This window comes from Mixophyes fleayi, chromosome 2, assembly GCF_038048845.1.
Source record: "Mixophyes fleayi isolate aMixFle1 chromosome 2, aMixFle1.hap1, whole genome shotgun sequence".
NCBI classification, from domain to species: domain Eukaryota; kingdom Metazoa; phylum Chordata; class Amphibia; order Anura; family Limnodynastidae; genus Mixophyes; species Mixophyes fleayi.
Window position 1 is genome coordinate 325,660,442 of NC_134403.1, and position 21,145 is coordinate 325,681,586.

Below are 21,145 nucleotides of genomic sequence, written 5' to 3' on the forward strand. Positions count from 1 at the left end.
ACTTCCTCTGGGGGCTCTGTCTGTGCAGGTGTTTGTAGACATATGGGGGAGGTGTGAGTGGCATGTGGGGGAGGTGTAGCCACATGTTGGGACATCTGAGTGGCAAGTGAGTATCAATGAACAGCTTATGCGTTTCTGAGGGTATGTGGCGGTATTTTATGGTAAGTGGGGGTCTGAGTGCATGTTTAGCAGTGCTCCTCACAATGACTGTAGGAAGAACCATTTCCCACAGATGCCAACATTTGCATGTGAATGTAATGGGCCTTTTTCATTAAGGAACACGTGGTAAATTTTGCGTAAAATTGCTCTGTGCATGCCCAGAACCGAAATATACATCAGTGAATCCAGTAATATCCAATTCATCTTCGAGCAGAAAGGACCCTTACTACAGCCTACAATTTCATGGGCAGAATGGGGAGGGAAATCAGAGTATGCACGTAGCCAATGTATAGTAAGGGTGTGCCAAGCTCGAGTGCACACGGCACGCCCGATTCAAGCTTTGACTATCTCAAATTACGTGATTTTCTGTTATATCACTTGCACCAGCTACAGGCAGGGCCGGATTAACCCGAGCTCTAACTGGGCTACAGCCCAGGGGCCTCGGGCATCCAGGGGGCCCCCTGAAAGTACTCAGCAGCATTATTGATCGGTCCGGCCCGATCAACGCTGCTGAGCACTTTCACTGCGGTCCTTGCCCAGCTCGCTGTAGTCTCCTTACTGAGGAGATCTCATGAGTCTCACTCTCACAAGATCTCCTCAGTAAGGAGCGTACAGTGCTCCAGGGAAGGACTGCAATGCCAGGAGAAAGAGATAAGTGCCTTGGGGGCTGGGGGCGGCTCGGCTCACAGGGGGGCCTCTCTGGGGGGCGGGAGGGGGGCTCCCCGGGGGAATGGAGGCCCCCTTAGCCCAGGGGCTTCCATTCCCTCAATCCGGCCCTGGCTACAGGTCAGGGTTAAGTTCCAATTGATATTGATCATGGCTGTGTATACATGCTAGAACATGTCTGTAATCAGGAGCAACTGTAAAAATGAATTTTATGTACAGTAGACATTAGTAACATCATGAGAAATGTATTTCATGTGTCCATTTGAGGCTTTATCTTTCACATATGTATTGGACGTATCCGGCAGTGTGTTGTGTCTGTCAAAGCAGAACGCTCTTAGACCCATATTCAACAAGACACGTATCTTCAGATCAGCTTGTAGTTGAATAAGGATGTGCGTATTTCCGAATTACGTGCGTTTCTTTTTTTAAAAAAATGCAATTTATGTTCGGTTTCCGTTTCTGACCCAGTATCCATGGATACTACTGCTGAGCAGATACTAATTAACTCAATACAATCCCAAGGAAGGCATGATCACTGAACGTTATGATCAGTGATTTTGTTGCATTTGGAAATTCTCATGATTGCTTATAATAAGCTCACAGAAAAATAGATAATGAGAACTGTTTCTTATGTACAGATCAAGAACAATTGTTCTGTATGGTTGGTCAATACTGATAAATAAGGACATTATTTGAACAAATCTTTATAACTTTTAACCATCTCTGGGAATTAGGAACAATGGACTCCTGTGTTTCCCTGCTAAAGAGATGTTAGCTATGCCCTAAACCGTGATCATCACATGAATCATTTGGGAAGAAACAAGATATTCTTTACTCTCTGCAGAGCAAAAGCTGGAGATTTGTTGCATTTAACTGCAAATTGTTAATGAATTTAAACACATACAGAACTACATTTTATACTCACTCCAGATTAATGTCCACCCCAAGATCTATCATATAAAAATAAAATGTGAGCAAAATGGTTTCAAGAAATGTATTAATGTTTGCAATGCTGTAAACCAGACAAAAACATCTCCATGTTTATTAGTTTGTTTTATAGTAAGGCTGAAAAGGAGAATTGTTTAAGTTCCTAATTTATATGAGTTCTTTAAGTTTATTTAACCCCTTTTCCCCAATAGTCTACTATAATTATTATACTGTATATATCTCTGCACGTACTGGTAATGAAATTAATAATCTATTCAATTCAAAGACAAGTTCTTTTCTCGTTGCCGTATAAATTTTATACACCATTGTAAAGAATTGTATCAGTTTGTTACAATCGTATTAGTTCTTTTCACTTTGCTACTTAAAAATGCTTGTTAATATTATTTATTCTCCTCTAAACCAGGCCTTGGAGCAGATGTTTTTAAACGTTCTCTTTTGCATAGATTTACTTTTGTGGGATGTCTCACTGGTGTTACACATAGGGAGAAATGTATGAAAATGAAGATCCTGCAATAAATGAAGAACTTCAGAATGTTTAGAAATTCAGGCACAATAACAAAACAAGCTTTGGGCGCTACTCTTACTTAGGACAACCATGCACAAACTGACATCCTTGTTGACTCTACTTGGAAGAGGGAGAGTCAATTGTTTGCAGAAGTGGAAGCCGATAGGCTGTGGAAAACATTATGAAATATGCGTATTATAAAATGTTGCTTTTTATGGGGGCAGCCCCAAAATTAAAAATTAAAGCAGCAAAACAGTTCTCAGTCTACAAAATAAACCTGCTTCTTCTCCCGTCAGTTATCCCGAAGTTCCGGAGAAACTCATGCCTGGTCGACCCTCGATGTTCCAGAGTTCACAGCCTGGAGTCCATAAGCATGCACAGTACTTGATTATGGTGTGCACCCAGAAAAACGAAGTGAGGGCTGCAGTGCGCCACAGCTCAACCGTCGTAGGTACGTATCTAGCACTACCATAGGAGGGGTGTCTAGAAGTGCTCCCAGTTCATATAATGCCATAGTAGTGCCTCCAGTTCATATTATGCCAAACAGCAGTTCTCCCAGACCATATTAAGCCAAATAGTGTCTCCAAACCATATTATGCTACACAGTGTCCCCAATTTCATGTATACACACACACACACACACACACACACACACACACACACACACACATTAAACACATATTAATAAAACATATGTAGGCATGCTTAGCAGCTCAGTTTCTGCCATCTTTGACAGCTTGAGAGATGCAGCCCTGGCACAGAAATTCAGCTATGCAGTAGGGTTTGTCTGGGCACAGCCTGTGCTGTGCGCACGTCTATGCTGGAGTTTGCATGTAAGCCCCTGCAGATGCTGTTTGTTGACACAGCTGATCAGTATGGGACCCCAATGGTTTGGTTGAAGTACAGTCTTTTGTTATGGGAAAGTAATTATCATTATCATTATCATTATTTGGAAGGTGATTTTCAGAAAGGGGAAATATGAGAGTGGATTGAAAATTTATATATTCAGAAACATTAATGCACTAGACACCTGCTCTTAACAGAGCTACAATCCTTAAATAGTGTAAAAACTACAGTTATTATGGGAGCTGCTAACAGGCATGGTTTGATCAGCATCTGGTAAAGCTAGGTGTCCATGACTACAATCAGGTCTTACTATGGCAAAGCATGTTAGATAATAAAGTTGGCAAATGCTTCTAGTCAGTGGTAGCCACATTTTGCCAAACACATATTCCCAGTACAGTTATGGGCAGTAATATTATTGCTGACAGGCCTGTTTTTTTAAAGGTTTCGACTCTTTAGTTCAATGTTGCCCAAGACATAGTCCCACTTCCATTGTATTAAAAGGTAAGCTCAATTTAATATACCCTGAAAGATGAAGCATGGAAATATGTGGATTTCAAAAACCAATGTTCCAGAGAGCTTCTCACAATGACAGAGCCTATGAATTGCTGAATGAAATGGAATGATTTGTATTTTCATCCTAGAAGATTGCAACAAGATATAACAGAGCTTATCATAAATAAATAAAAATATTCCTTAGTGTTTATGTGGGTGGCCCCTACAAAAAAAAGTATAAATAGATAAATAAAAATCATATGCAACTGCTCATTAGGACACTGTGTCAAGGTTCTATTGTGACCACAATCAGGACCTCATTATCCAATAGGCTGACAAGGCTGCCGCCTATGGTACAAGGCCTTTTTTAGGGTGGGAGGGGGGTGCCAAATTGTGAGGGAGAGGTATAAAGGGAAATTAATTTTAAAATATAAGAAAATAGTTGCTCTCCAATGTAAAAAGAAAACAAAAGAAAAAATGTAATAAGGTTTTAATCTTGATATATTTTCCTGCTAGAGGCTGAAGAAAATGATTAATCCTCAGGTGGGCGCTGAAGGATAAGTAGGAGAGATCAGGATGGCTTTCAGCCTCAATAGCGCTCGTTCATGCCTCTGTTCTAATATGGAGTTCGGCTTTATTGAAAAGAGATGAGAGACAAAGATCGCTGCGACCTTCTAAAAAGCCAAGTGGAGTTGAATTTCAAAAAAACACAGAAATATAAACATTGATAGGGGAAGTCAAGATTTTAAGTTAAGGACAAGTTTGTTTTTATCTACCGCGTATTAGCCTTGTGTGGAAAGTGAGGGGGCGATACAAGCGTATTAGCCTGTGACGGCCTGAACCCTTAATCAAACTGAAACAATGATCAAGGTGAAATAATGTAATATTTATTGATTACAACACGCAAGGTAAGGATCTCTGTGGCTAAACGGTCAGGCAAAGACAGAACAAAGCAAGTATATGATGAATATACTGGTGCTGCAACACAGATGTAAGCAGACTCTGATGCAGGTGCAAAGTACACAAAATCCACAGAGCAATGCACAATAAGCAAAATAACCAGCCAGAGTTCAGAAATATACAAAGTCCTTTACACTTGCCATGTTTCCAGAGAATCAGAAGCAGTGGCAGATCCAGAGGGTAGGGTGATCTGGGAAATCGCCCCCACTAGCAGCACAAGCATACCTTCAAATTGTGGCCAAGACGCAGACCAAACCAAAGGAGGGGTGGGGCCAAATGGAACCAGGGACTGGGCCAACCGGGACCAGCCAATCAGAATGAAGGAGAGGCGTGACTATGCTAAATGCCGACGCCCCCTAAAAATAAAGTCTAGGTCTGCCCCAGATAAGAAGCATGGTCAAGATAAGCCAAAGTAAAAAGTTAGGTATAACAAGATGAATACTTCTGAAATAGCATGAAGCTGGGAACCAAGAACTACAATGATCCTGCCAGGCCTGATTGCAAGAGGCTTCTATTTAAGGGGGTAGTTATTAGGTTTACCAGGTATAGCTGAGGGAGGCAGCTCAGCATCTTCTAGGGCACATGAGCCTCATGGCGGCCACTAGTGGTGGAAATACAGTAGTGCATCTGTATGGAGTCAGACCATTAACACATAACAGCATTCAGTTAAATGGAGCCAGACAAGCCTTCATCACTCAGCCAATCACTAGCTGCTTGTGGTTGACTGAGTGGCCAAGTGAGTTCAGTTCCCATTCATTATGCTCTGGATGCTCCTAGAGAACAGTTATGTTGTTTAAAGTATATGTGTATATTTTTTATTTTATTTCCAAATAAATTACATAATGGGAGAAAATTACCTATAGGAGTACATTGTGAAATAATTGATTAATTTTTAAACAAATGATAAAAGACTAAGGTTCCTGGCTATAGGTAACTGGACCCTCATAAGTGGGGCAGTAAAAAAATTATATTGTCCTCCACTTGTACAGGATTCTGGCCAAAGCACTGAATTTCATATAATTATTACTGATTGAACTGAAGCTTTTTATTAGGAGACGAGTTTCATTTCTAAGAATTCTTGAAACAGAAATAGAAACAGAACAATAAAACAACAGTTCTTTCCCTGTATAAAATGAGAGACACAGGGCTCTTGGGGCATTGATTACACACACTTTTATAGATATCATAAGATCTGGATCAGGTAATTGTTTAATTGGTCTGAGATGATAAGCATTTAATGCTCATTTCGTGCAGACTCTTATCCCCTACATGCGAATGTACCTTAATTACAATTTAAATTACACTAATCATTCATTTTAAGCGCACATCAACAATAATTGAATTACCATGCATGGTTACCTGCACATTCCGTAGAAAATCAAGTTACAGTACATGTGATTGGTATTCCATGAATATGAATATTTTGATGACAACCAGAGATGAAAATAGCATTTCACTAAATTTCACGCTTCTATAAATAAACATATTGTTGTACAGTCGGCAAAACAGCAGCCAAGAAAAGTTTAGCAAATAATTTTGGGACAAGAAAAGAGCACAACAATCCATCACACTAGCCCTGATTTCTATAAGTGTTCCTTCACCGAAGCAGTACCCTTAGCCCGGGGGGCCTCCGTTCCCTTAATCCGGCCCTGGAAATGGGTGCTTACTTTGTGCAGGCCCAAGATCTCTAGGTACTCCAGCCCTGTGCTGAATATGCTGGGGCTGATTCAAATTATGACAGGGGGACCCCACACTGAGGGTCACCCTGTTATACTGTGACCAGCCAGCCTGGCATTGCCTTGTGCCGGTTACTGCTTTTGCAGCCCGGTGTGCAGGGATATACGCATGCACAGAGGAACTAAAAGCCCTGACTTGGGCTCTCAGTTCCATTTGTATAAAAAAGAAAAATATATTAAAAATATATATTTAAATATATACTTAATATGACGATAGCAGAAGGAGGTGCCACCGTGATCCTTGTTAAATAGACTTCCCCGTGCTTTGAGAGCTGGCAAGGTTAGGGTTTACCTTCAGTGAAAGCAGTGCTATTGCTGTACTGATAAATAATAAATAGATCCCTATGTGTTATGTCAATAAGGGCCAATTTCCTCACTTGTAATCCTGTTTCAAATGATACATTAGAAGAGGTAAAATAAGGTTATAATGCATGATGTGAACATGTCAGGTATGAAATACCATTAAAAGCACAGCTATCTGACAAGCTCCGGGGAAACATAAACTCATTATGTGCAGATGCCTATGCATTATTCATTTTGGCTTGTAAGGTTGTAGGTATTGTAGCCCCTGGTAACTCTGTATGTGCTAAGGTTCCATTGAGCTTATTGCACCTGCACGCTTTGCAGCCTGCTGCTTGCCAGCAGAGAGGAGAGGAAGAACAGCCATATGTTATGCATCTGATCTTCACAATCACTCAAGGACTGCTGTAATCTTCTTAGGAAATGATGAGCCTGCAGTTAAAAGGATTTTAAAAAAGGCCCCAAAATAAACCATTGACAGACTCTTCTCATAAACAAGATGCAGCCGCATTATAAATGATTTCAAAAAGAATTCTTGTTTCAGGTATTTTTTTAAATCCTTACTATATCCCAGCACATGATTGTAAAAATGTACAATAATGCTTTTAACTAAATGAAAAAAAATGAAATAATTTAATTAATTTTCTTATTGGGACAGATTCAATTAGCCACAATGTTTCTCAGAACATCGCTGCTGCGCAGTTTTACCGGTACTCCGGTAGAAATACCACTAATTTTTCCTCGCACCACTATGGGGCGCAAGAAAAAATGAGCGGATATTTCTGTAGAAATATCCGCTGTGCAGTGTCTCCGGAATGGTCGCAAGACACTTCACAGCTAATTGAATTGCCCCCTAAGTGTGCAATTATTTGCCCTACCAATGAGTACCTAATGATACATGGAAAAGAGCTAGAGATGAGAAAAGTATAAAAACTGTTTTGTGGAATATCCATCTAATAACTCATATTAACACTTTTGCTGGTTGCATTCCCAGCCTTACCCCAACCACACAATACACAGCAGAATTAATTGACATTATCATCCCAGCTCTATTGGTAGACTATAATTTCTACAAAGTGTGAATTTACAACTATAGTGCAAAATGCCATTCCTAAGAATGACAATGCAAAAAAAGTTTTTATTGCTGCAACTTTGTACCTCTGCAAAATAGCCTGCTTCTCTGCAAAATGTAATTATCGTTACATTGTGCAACTTTTTTTCCTCTATGTAAGTCAGATTGCATTTTTCTTTACTATACAATTTTTGTGAATGTTCTCCTGTGGTTTTGGATCTCCATATGTGACATGGGGCACCGCAGAGGAACATGACACCTTTTTTGAAGGAGATTCTTTGTAAGTTCTGTTATGCACCTTTTAATATGCATGCAAACCAATGTGGCGGCTCTCTTTAGCTAGATTATAAACCAATGTGGTTACTCTCACTGTTAAGTGCCTATATTTCTCAACATAAGTGTTATCGTGTGGATCTGTCTCACTAACTTGTGCCAGTAGCTTACACATAAAAAAGCATATAGAAAATAGGCACCTTCATGATTATTCTGCAGAAGGACATGCTACCCATCCTGATATGCCAGAGGTCCTTCCCATATAAATCTGATAAGATAAATATGTGACGGGGTGCTGCTATAATATGGAAAGCTTATTTTTGCTAGTCTCGAATCCAAATCACTCTGATTCTGTATTTTAATAATGTGCTCTGTCTACTTCCAGAAAACAGGAAGATATAATAACAAGTTGTCAGCAATTTTACATTAAAGTATCCATAGGGAAGGGCTTCATTTAAGCATTTTGTCTCCAACAGCCACCGAAGACTATTTATGGATAAGCAGAGGAGAGGGACATTGGGAAAGTCCTAAAGACTAAGCCATTAAATGATATTATCTAACCCATATGATAAATCATCTAACATCGGTCTAATTAATTCTAGTACCAAGTTTTAATGAGATGTTACAGGGTCCCCAATAGACTAAACATATTTGACCTAATTACATATCACACTTGGGATATGGCTCTGAGAATACAGGGCTGCCTAATAGGGGATCATGCACCAAGGTCTGTAGGTTTTGGGTCAGGGTCTATTGCATGATTTACTTAGTGCCGGGTGAAGCTCCCATGCCTTCAAAGGAACATCCTGTTGACTAAGAATATTTTAAACATTTCCAAATCTTATATCAATCTCATGGCTCGTCTACGTTTCCAACCTCCAGTGTCTATACACAGATATCAATAAAAATACAATGAAATACATTACAAATATATATCAATACAAATCCATGAAAACAGTTCTAATATACCCTTACTCTAGTTACTTATTAAAGACACTAATGAGCCGCTAATAAGCAGAACTAAGGGAGACAATTGGAAAAGTTGATATTAAGGTGGTGGTCCCAAACTGAGAGCAGGCAGGGGCTTGAAGTAAACGTTTTAATTTACTTTTCATGCACATTCCAATCTCAGCACACAATCCCGCAAATGGTTGGCCAAACCATTTGCATTGAGACACTTTTCTAAAAAGTAATGAGGACATGTACCTGTGTCTGTAGATGGTGCACACATAGGCACATTTTCGCACTGTTTGCAGCTTTGTAAATGACCCTCGCTGTGTGAAAAGTATTACTTGAAAAAGCATGCTCTCATGATGATTTATCCACAGGTTGTTCTGCTCTATGTCTTCTTGCTGACATTATAAAACCATTAAAGGGGAAGTCCAGTTCTGGACATCTCACCTCCCCTTCCATGTAATGAATAGGGGTACTGTTTGGGTGGCATATTTGACACTCCAGTGGTCCCATCTTTTTAATATTATTTTTACACTGGCGACCACTTCCACACTGGAGCCGGAAAGAGTCCTAGTGCTATTCAGCATGGGACTGGTTGGTTCTAGGAGGTTGGTTGGTTCTAGGCCTTCTCTCATTTTTGGAGCCCCCTGCCGGACGGGTGGGAATGGTTTCCACTACGCTGTGGGTTTCCTTGTTATAATGGGACAATTCCTAGTCTGGTGCTGGTGACCACTTTATTTTTAGTTTACAATCTAACATAGCCAATCATAATTATCAAGGTGATGATGATTATTGGCGTATTTTTGCACTGGGCACCGCTGGACACTTCAGCCTCATCTATACGCTGGATTTCAAGTTGCACATTTCTTAAGATAATTTTATATATTGGATGACTCTCGTTTGGCAGCCCTTAGTTTTTTTCCATACATGACCCCTTAATGCTTATGTCTACGTTATATTACTTGCCATAAAAGACATCAACTTATTTATTTAAAACTTTTTCATGACTCACTTTCCTTTAGACTTTTCTTCTTTCTCAACATATTCTGTCTTCAGTAATATCAGCATTTTACTATATTAAATTTAAAGATGCTTTTTAGGTATGTTTATTTTTTTTTATTATGTTTGTATCATTCCAGAACTGTTAGCGCCAGTAAAAAGCTTTCAAAGTCTTTGTGATACCACTTACTGTGCACTTCTGCCACTTCTGTCTGAAAGGAAGCAATTGTCTTTATATTTACGTACGACAGACCATAAATGCCCAGAAATATTATTGGATTGATGACCTTTAAAAACTGCCCACTCAACATAATGGGATCTGCACTTTATATTTACTGCTGGTTGGCGCTGACCTTTCATATACTTAGAAATAACAACAGGGGCGAAAGTAATGCTAAAAATAACTATTTTCCCCATACACAGGAATCGAACAAAATAAAGTTCTGAAATATTTCACCTGTTGCTCACACAGGTAAGACAATAATTAATATAATAATGGTAATTTAACAAAATAATTGTTTATTAAATTAAAAGGAAAACTGAAGCTACCGGTACCAACCAAGTGATTACCTTTTAGCAGACTAGTTCAGTCTACTTCAAGTTACTTAATTAAAATATTAAATGTAGGTGCTGTGCTAACTATTTGTATCTATGTTAGTAAATAAGCCCCCTGCAAAAAGACATCTCCTCTGGTATTCACATCTCAGAATTAATGTTGGAATGGGATTCTACAGTCAAATATTTTTTTCTCTGTTGTGCCTATTTAAATATAATTGTTGGTTGCAAATATATTAATATTTCAGGTGTGTTTTGCTAATGGCAAATGACACCTTTTGCATTTGGTGTGTTCTGTAGAGTTGAACGAAACCTCAAACCTATGTTTAGAGCAAATCGAGTTTCAGCGATTATACTAACGTGCGAAGTCCGGCAATGCAATCTTCAAATTCTACTTTTGCTTTGTCTTTTCATAGAGTGCCGTTTCACACTGTAATTGCAAATTCTGACATTGCAAAAATTAGAGTCTATGAATTGTGTGGTTGGATAGGCCTCGCTGTTCATGAACAAGTGCATGAGGCAAATATTTTTGAAAATGTTGCTCATATCTATTCTCGAAAGTCAATGGATCCAAACCACATCTAGATATTAAGGGTCTTCTCATGCAAAAAAAACCAAAAAAAAAACACTCGCCTATGCTCAAGAACTAAGCTGTTACATACATTGAATTGCTCAAGTGAGTGACTGTTAGGTGAGAGCGAATGCAGCTCTCTTTCACAATTGTTGTGATACTTTTAAGTGTTCCTCTTTTTAAAAAAAACACTGTATGCGTTTTGGGGTTTTTGTCATGCCACATTCTTGGAGCTTTTTAAGTATTCATTCAAGCAAATATTGGGACATTTAACATGCATATTTGACCCCCCTCTATGGGGTGCGAGCAAAAGTGAGCAGTACTTTCACTAAAAAAATCGCTGCATAGTTTCTAGCGGCTGTTCCGGGCTCTACGCGGCTTCCACTAGAAATAAATCGCTGCATAGTGTCTAGCGGCTGTTCCGGGACTCTACGCGGCTTTCACTAGAAAAAATCACTGCGCAGTGTCTGCCCCTATGTTTGTAAATTTGCATTTCGCTGAATGAATAGAGTTGGGACGGCAACAGTCATTTTATTCTGTTGTGTTTTTTGCTTGTGAGAACACTTAAGGCCAAATTCCGTTGGTGAAACGTGCGAAATTTTGTGGACAAATACGCAAAGAGGCAAATATTTTGTGGAACAGTGTGCAAAAATATCCTCCTCATTTAGTGGCAGGCTATACTGACATAAGACAACATGTGGTGTTTACAGCACTACACCATCTAAAGCCACATGGAAGCAGCACACAATACCTATCAATGTTTAGTTTGCAGTTGTGTGCAATGTTTGATATATGTTTGTACTGCACAAGTTTATTAGAATTAGTACTATGCACAAATAACTAAAATCACTAACAAATACATCAATCACAAATAGATAAAAAGCTTTAGACTTTGAAGTAAAAACTAATGATTGTTCTAGAATACGGACAGTAAATACTCACCGTAACGTCACACCAGAATTCGGACACCTCATCGATCCTCATTGACGCGAGCAGCATCTCCCAAACCTCCAGCTTAAACATATTTCCAATAATAATTTCCATGGGGATGCCAACTTTCTTGCTGTCATCAATGACTGTTCTCTCACTGTCGCATTTTAACGTTTGAAAATGGAAAGTCACCTAACAAAATGGAATGTAACACGGTTATCATAGGCTGCGTCTGTCCCAATGTAACAGAAAAGTCAGAGAAACCTAAGACTTTGTGAGGTGAGCAGAAATTTGGAAGTGTGTCTGTCACATTTATTGATCATTCTACCTAGTCGGTAGTTTAAGGATTTAGGTGCTATTATGGATTAATTACTAGCTAGGAAGATATCAAAGACTCCTATTCAAACCAAGATCTTTGTGATTAATACTTGCGTTATAGAGCGAATGTAGGATTAACACATTATAGTTAACCTACAATATTAACACTATAGGGGTTTCTAAGCCAATCATGCATTAGTCTCACAGACAATGCTGTGTATATCTGATTGCACCCTTTAATACTGAAGATGGTGCATCTTTTGGAGGCTACATATATTAGTATATTCCGATTTAAGGAATAACGTTATTCCTCTATATCCCAAATATTTTATTTGGGTAAAAGCATTAATCCTTACCTGCACTCCTTATAAAATGTATTAGATTCGACTTTTGGGAGCAGCATTTTCTCTATTTGTGATAATGCAATATTGCCTACGTTAATAAGGGTTATTATCTCCATGACATGGACAAAGATTACTAAATACACTTGTCTATATTTGAAATAAAGCCGAGCAGCGTGTTCTAGCACTACTATCTGCTAGTTTTAACAGTTTCATTAAAGGTTGTCATTTTTCAATTACAGTTTTAATATTTCGCTATTTTTACTACACATTCTTTGGTATTATTTAATGCATACTAATAAAATTCAAAAATAAACTTTATTAATATAGGGTTCAGAGTGCCCCATTTATGCATTCCTTCTCCTCCTCCTTCTGTGTATCTTTATGAATTTGAATGTGTGGTTGCACCACTTCCAGTTGGATTGCCATTATTGGGAGCTATAATATTCCTTTCTATATATATATATATATATATATATATATATATATAAATATATATATATATATTATCTCTCTGGAAGAAGTTTGAATCTACCTGGTGCGGTAATCTTTTTCTTTCTCTGTAAAATGGAATGTAACACGGTTATAATAGGCTGCGTTTGTCCTAATGTAACAGAAAAGTCATAAAAACCTAAGACTTTGTGAGGTGTGCAGATATTTGGAAGTGTGTCTGTCACATTTACTGATCATTCGACCTCTATATAATGTACAGCAGGGATTTTTTCAGGCATACCTCACTCACAACCTTTACCAATTTACATTTGTATTTATGTCATATGCCACTTCTTGAAACTTCAATTTAAAACATGAAAATGTTCAATAATGTACAATAGCGCCTCTTCTTTGCTAGCAGTCCCATGTCCCTAATGCAAATGAAGGAGACAGATTCAGCAGACATCCAGTACCAAAAAAAGAACATGAAAAAGTTAAGCTACATTATTTTCATACTGTGTCATTTTGCCTGTGGTAGGTCCTCCATAACTAGACTGAGGATGTCAGATGATTGCATTGCCTCTACGAGGAATGGTGTAGACTGGCAACCCAGTCACCTCTGTTAGGTCCTTAGTACTTGGCTGGGGGCCAGTTCATGGCCCATGGTCCGTCACAACAGAAGGCCACATAGCCATACACCCATGTCCCTACTGCACCAGGGAGACAAGGGAGTATAGCTGCAAGAACTAGGCTAGGGGATATTTTATTGTAACACCCCCACATTACCAGGTTTTTAAACAGGGGCCTGATTCATTAAGGATCTTAACTTGAGAAACTTCTTATTTCAGTCTCCTGGACAAAACCATGTTACAATGCAAGAGGTGCAAATTAGTATTTTGTTTTGCATATAAGTTAAATACTGACTGTTTTTTCATGTATCACACAAATACTTGATAGCTTATTTGTACACTGAAATTTAAAGTTGATATTTGTGTGCTACATGAAAAATACTAATTTGCACCCCTTGCATTGTAACATGGTTTTGTCCAGAGACTGAAATAAGTTTCTCAAGTTAAGATCCTTAATGAATCAGGCCCCAGGTAAATAAGAGATGTAGTGAATGCAGTATAGCCAATTTAAGCATTTGAATAATAACATCAACCACAGAGTATTTCAGTTCAGATTAGTAATGTGAGGCTCATTTTAAACTGTTGCAGGAAGACTGCAGTGTCAAATAAATCTCTATATGAAACAAAGTTCCTACACCCAACTTGTTATTAGTACTTTCTACAACTTATACTGTGCAGTGAACATACAATGATGCATTATAATATGGTGATATACAAAGTTTCTTGCAGAAGTAGGAGATTAGAAACACTACAGATTTATACATTTTATCCAGAGAACAGTTAGGATAAGTTGAGGATAGGAACATGAAAGGCTGTTGGCGGTATCTCACTGTTTGCAGGATGGTAATGACTCAGATCCTACAGTGATTTACTGCACTCCTAAGTGCTTGTGGCATTTGTGCGATTACACAGTTTTAGAACTGTAATCTCAGTATCTGGTATACACTGCACCTAACTATTCCTCTTATAATACCTTTAAATCATTTTTCTTATCTCTGTTTTGTAAGGAACATTCTCCTTGATTATTTCAGATGTTCCTTTGTGATAATGTTAGAGCTTTATTTAAGAAGGCTTCAAGGAACAATTATGCCTAAGTAATAAACTCATGAAGATCTTTGTGATGCTGTATGAATGTCATTGATAAGGTCAGACTGTGGATGATCTCAAAATTATCCAAACATTTTTCGCTTATTGGTGATAATTAAAACTTAAAAGTCAGTTTCTATTCCTAGTCAATAAGTTAAAGAAAACGATAAAGAGAATATAAGTGTCTCAAATATTAAATCCACCCTGTCTATTATCAGACATGATAATAGGTTAGAAAAGTGTACATAGAAAAAGTTTATTGATTGAAATCAGACATGAACAATAAATATAGCTAAAAAAAAAAAGCTATAACAATTGGGATTGTCAACATGTTGATGACACTGTGTGTACCTAGAACATTTTCTTACTAAGCTATGATACAGTGGATCAAAAATCTATAAATCCACTTTCTAAATAATGCAGATGTTTAGGGCCCTTTCCACTGACATGGACACTAGTGACACCGCAATGTCATTGCGTTTGACAAACTGTGGTCAATGAACATTTGTTCTTGTGTCAGAGTCAATAAAGGACACTACATAAGTGGGAATTGAAAGTTCTGAATTTTCCAACTTTTTGATTAGTTAAAACTTTTAAGGATTCACAGAGACAGACTATATAACAATCTCTGCACTGAAAATCTCGAAGGGATTCATTGACAATTGGTCGTTTATCTGGGTATATTGTTTGCATAAGATACGCATTTCTGTACTGTGAAGGGACACTAAAAATGACAAATCCATTTGTAGACTTTTGCGTATCATTGACTTGCATCCTCTTATGTCTAAAGAGGTGGATGGAGGCAGGTAGGGATCAGGAAGTATAAGCCGTATACACTAAGGGCCTGTGCCCATAATTGTGACCCAATTAGACATGGACGCATTCGCTGATACAACTTTTATATCTCTTGTAGGTGCTGGGGGCTGGTGCAACCATACAGGATGATGATGACTATGAACAACACTATCTAACTGCTTCTGATTGGCTGATTGTGTATTGATCCCTCCAGCTGTCAAATTGTATTGCCTAACTGTCACTCCCAATTGGAATACTACTGGAGAAAGATTCTAATTTGTTTGTTTAAGGGGGACAACACAATTTTTCATTTATTTTAATTTGTATTCTGTGTTTGTATTATATTTCATATGAAACATGTGACTTTCACATGTATTAATAACGTTGTCACTATTATCTTCTCTTGTGTTGATGACATTTCACTACATTATTACATTTTGTACAAACAGGATAATACAACTTGACATATACTCCTAAAACACTCTCGCATGTCTGGGCTATCTATAAGCCACCTCTATGCTATCGAGGGGTGTAAGTATACACACTTGCTATGCCTGACATACACCTGGTGCAAATGCTACTCTTTTTGAGATGGATGCATCTTGAGATGTGTCCAACTCAACACATGCACATAAATATGCTTTTTTATTTTTAACAAGCATCTTTTTCTTATGTACATTCTGAGCACATATATATCCCAGTGGGAACAATACACAGAAGACACCTAATAGTGAAAGTATGGTAACCACAACACCACCACTTGCCAGGATATTGATAGAGCATACCAGATATATAAACATTAAAGACCATCTCAATATCATCTTGATCCATTCAAATAGATCTCATTTTCCTGTTGTGGAGGCACCAAATATGCAAAGAGATGGAACAGAAAAAAAGTTATATAGTGTAGTCAAATAAATATTTTAATGAATCTTTTAAAATTGGACAAACATTAAAGCAAAGTTCTCAGACATCTGCTGGTTTCAATGGATGCTGTCCTTGCTTCTGCCAAAAGTTAATGGACAACACACTGCTGGTATGATAAAATCCTTTCTTGGCAGGAGTCTGGAGAGAATCCCTGGACTGCAGCAGGTATTGGGACTCTCCTCACTCCTCCCATAGATGCCCTTTTGTCCAGGCAGCATGATGTCTATCAATGACACCAGAGCCACATTAAGACTCTATTTGGCTCTAGGCAACATACCTCCCCCACTATTTTCATCATTCAATACCTTCCTGCCAAAATTCCTTTCTCCTGCATTTCCTTTGCAAGGTTCTATGATCCACAGAAACAGCATCATTTGTAAATAGGACATAAATTAATTCTCTGTTGCTCCCTTGCCAGGTCTCAGACAACATCATATTCCCACAGAGAACTCCTATCATCCCTCATCCTCACTTGACTCCAGTTTTTGTGAACCTATAAGCCCCAGCATACAACAACTGGAGGGCAACAGGTTGCATAGTACTAGCCTGCTTTTGAGTATACTAAATTACTTCCCCATCAAGTTTATTCAAAAATGTTCTACTCCCAGGTAACTTTCTCTCTCTGTGTAAAGTGAGCCTGCAGTACTGGGGCAGTGAGGATCCATTCATCACCATCAGCAGCAGCAGCTATTTATATAGGACCACTAACTCCACAGCGCTGTATACAGAACTGACTCACATTAGTCCCTGCCCCATTGGAGCTTACAGTCTAAATTCCCTAACATAGACACACACAGACCAAGAGAGACTAAGGTCAATTTAATAGCAGCCAATTTACCTACTAGTATGTTTTTGGAGCCATTAACGCTGATATTCAGATGTTGAGGTCTGCTTAATGTGCGTAGACTAAGCATCAGAACTCAGAAGAGCCTGTCTGAAGGCATGATTGGAGGAGTTCAGCACACATAGCAGAGGTTCCGCCGTGGTGCAGCACATAACTCTTTCACAACTGCCGTAAGCACTGCATTTTAAAGTACAACTGCTGGACCTGCCTACAAAATATAGTGGCTGCTAGGGGAATTGTTGGACTCAAAAGACCCAGGGCCTGGGCCCACAACCAAGTTCATAACAATTGTAGTCATCTCTATCAGACAACATGCTGTCAGCAGCAGCGAGAGGAGCATTTAGGACCAGGGTGTACTTGGGATATTCCACCCAAAACAGTATTTTCAGTTTTTGGTGGAATTATTGTAATAAAACCTGTTGCATTCCTTTAATGTTAAAGAGAGAACAATTACCATACTCTAAGCCATTATACGTCTTAATCCAGATGTCCTAGGAGTTTCAATTCTCAGATGAAAATGTATCATGAAACAAAGATCGTCTACACAGCTTTCCCTGCTTGTTAGATACTCCGGGATAAAACTGTTCCTTCATTTTTCCATTTACAGTACCCCTAAGTATATTGCTTCACTAAATTTTATGACTGAAAAATTCCATCCCCATAAATTTTTAATTATATCTAACTACCCCTTCTTAAGTTCATACTTAAATTCCACATGTATTCTCTACTTTTAAGTTTCAGTCCCTGGATTTGATTTCAGTGGTATTTAGATGGACACTGAACCAGATGCCCCCCCCCCCCCCTTCGAAATGCCATGCACTGATCAATGTTATGCCCAAATGAGCTATATGCCCACTATGGGGCTGATGCAGAGTGGGGCGTGTAGTGTATCCTGCTCTGTGCATGCCCAGAATGTGGCCTGTAAAGATTGCCCAATTCTGGAACTGCCTGCAGAGGTGAGATTGGGAAGAAAGGGGCATTGTAGCATTGATCGAGTACAGTACAGGTTCATGCCGACTTGCTGAAGCACTCATATACACCTCTTAAGAGGCATATATGTTCCTGCTAGAGAGCAGGTGCAGCTACTTCTGATGATAATGACTTATCGGAAACTAGGAGCATATGCTGCTGATGCGGAGGAGGGTGCTCAAATAATTGAAAATAACCGCACTAGGTCAGTTTTAATAGTTAATATATATAAGATCCTCGCTCATTTTAGTTCAGGATAATAGTGTTTGAGTTTATATATCATCCTGAAGGGTGCTCCCTAATACTTAAATTATAGACATAAATTGGAGAAGCAGAAGTATATATTGAAGCACTCCGGGATGTCCACATAACATTAAAATCATACATTTTATTGATATACATTAAAATAAAAATGTTTGTTTCAAAAACAATAGCGAAATATTTATTAAAAACCAAATTGGTGTAAAGTGTGTAGTTATTTGCTAAACGGTGTATAGTGATTAAAAATAACAGAAGGACTGCAATTAGCTTTGCTATCTCTTTATTTTATTGTTTAATAAACACCTCCATTTGTGTCCAGTGTATACACCTGCTATTCAATTGTTGAATAGAACAAACTAACTATTAAGGACATTAACTAATGTTAATGTCCTTTATATTAGAGGAAAGAGATGACTATTATTATAATTCAACAATATATTCTTATTAGTAATTAGCCAGATAATTGCCCAGAGAAAGCATAATAAGCAAAACGCTCGTCAGCGTTCGCTTTGCATATATCCTTATTGGACACCTGCTAATCATAGAGAAGTAAAGGAGGAAGAGTACAGCCAAACTTTTGGAAATAAAAAAGCAGCAAACAGCATGAGAAGATATTAAAAAAAATATATGTCTTTAATGTCATAATTGATCAAATCACTGCGCAACTTGATCTCTGTTTTGCAGCAGTTCGAGAGGCCATACTTTTCAATCTATTTTTAAGATCACACTTTCCACTAAAGAGAGCTCAGATCATCAGCATCTTATCTCTAAATATCCTGAGGACTTGTCTGAAAATGTAATAAGTCAACATTCAAGGCAACTTTTCCCACCTTGTAAGAAAAGAGAATCTCCCATTAGCTCTTTTGAATGAGATCCACACAATGAAGCTGAAAACTGTTTTTATAACTTTGCATTGCTCTTAGTTTATTATGTACTATGACAGTCAGCATAGTTACTGGAGAACAGGGGTTCAGCAAACTCTCATAAATTCAAAACTGCCAAAGGTCCCCATTAGGAAAAGAAAAAATTAACAACTTGGCTACATTATCTATATAGTATGAATTACCTTGGAGGTGACCACTCATATAATTCAATAGCGAATGTGCATAAAGAATGTTTTAAGCTTTTACAACATAAATAGGGGATGCAACAGTATTGCTTTAATGGTTTCTGCATCTCTAAATCTGTATCTCATCATGTTTTCTACTTCATTATATGGCTTATATAATACTAAGAAGAGTATAGTACATAAACGTTAATCCCCTCCTTACATTTTGAAATGGACCAGGAAAAATGTGTACAAAACCTGTGACATTGTAAACACCCGAAACCAACTTAATTAAAATAAAAGCACACAAGACGATTTACAATCGACCATAGTGTTGAGAAAAATGTTGAAATCTGTTCCACTGAACACTGGCCTAAATTCCACATTCAGAATTTTTCATGTTCTTACAGCGGAATGTTTCACACGGAATTTCCCTTATAATTATTGTTCCACCTGCAGATCTCCCTTATTGATTCAATTTTGTTGATTCCGCGTCATGAAGGATCACATTTCGCTGGCGCAGAATGCAGAAAACACTATAAAAGGCTGTCATTAGAAGTTACCAATATAGAGAGACAAACATGGAGGCAAGCAGAGGGGGAAAGGAGGGAAAAAAGGTATCAAAAGGAGAGTGAGAAGGAGGGAGAAATAATAGAGATAAATATATTATTTGATATATATTTTTTAGATTTATATTTCTCCTAGGGTGAAAACCCCTATATATGAAGAGGTCACCATCGGCATTGGCACTGCTACTGGTGGCAAGCTTCCCTGCAAAGCATCATCATCATCAACGCTAGATGGGTTACTCCTACAAACGCTGAAGGTACCAGTACAGCAGTAGTGTCCTATTTTTTACTTTGCTTAAAAGTCAAGCTTTTGGCATTATTTACTAATATGGGGCTGGAAATGTCCCCTGGGTGTCACCTAGGGTTTGTTGAAAACTGTTCCTAAAGTGTTGAACTGTCTTAACATTTCTCAGACATATCTGAGGGGAAATCATGGTCATTTCTATTTATCAATTTAATATTTTATTTTGGGCCCTCATACTGACACCTGAGTTACAGTATTTTCATTTATATGTTTTAAACAAATGGTGGTTGTGCCCATGGACAAATATGGTGGCTGGGATTTTGGGATAGCAGAGAAAACAAGGTCTACGAAAGAAAAGAATTTAAATCCAGCCCGGGTACATTCTCCTTTGATAATTTTAAGTACAAGTAATGTGCTCTCATAAACACAACAAGATTAATTACACATTGTAGCAGAGTGCTGCCACCATGGGCCTATATAACACTGGCAATAAAACACAATTAAAAATGGAATTGATCAAGGGAGTTATTTCATTTCTGTTTTAACCTAATTAGCTTAAGAAATACGCTGATGTAGCTCTTTTAAAAGTTATTTAGAACAAGAAAAACATATTTGAGGATAAATCCACAGAGTATTGCTATAAAACAGCTTTGTCACAACCTGAGTGACATTCACATTTACAGTAATTCTCTGAATTTCAGATGCTGTCACCCTTG

The 21,145-nt window shown here is 38.1% G+C and overlaps 1 protein-coding gene across 1 annotated transcript in view; it reads right to left on the bottom strand.

The window, feature by feature from the left end:
- Nucleotides 1-21,145, bottom strand: part of AIPL1 (AIP like 1 HSP90 co-chaperone) — a 47,040-nt gene that overhangs the window by 22,096 nt on the left and 3,799 nt on the right. The window contains exon 2 of the mRNA XM_075196777.1: nucleotides 11,979-12,158. Within this exon, the coding sequence (XP_075052878.1) occupies nucleotides 11,979-12,158 (180 nt within the window). The remainder of the gene's footprint in view (nucleotides 1-11,978; nucleotides 12,159-21,145) is intronic.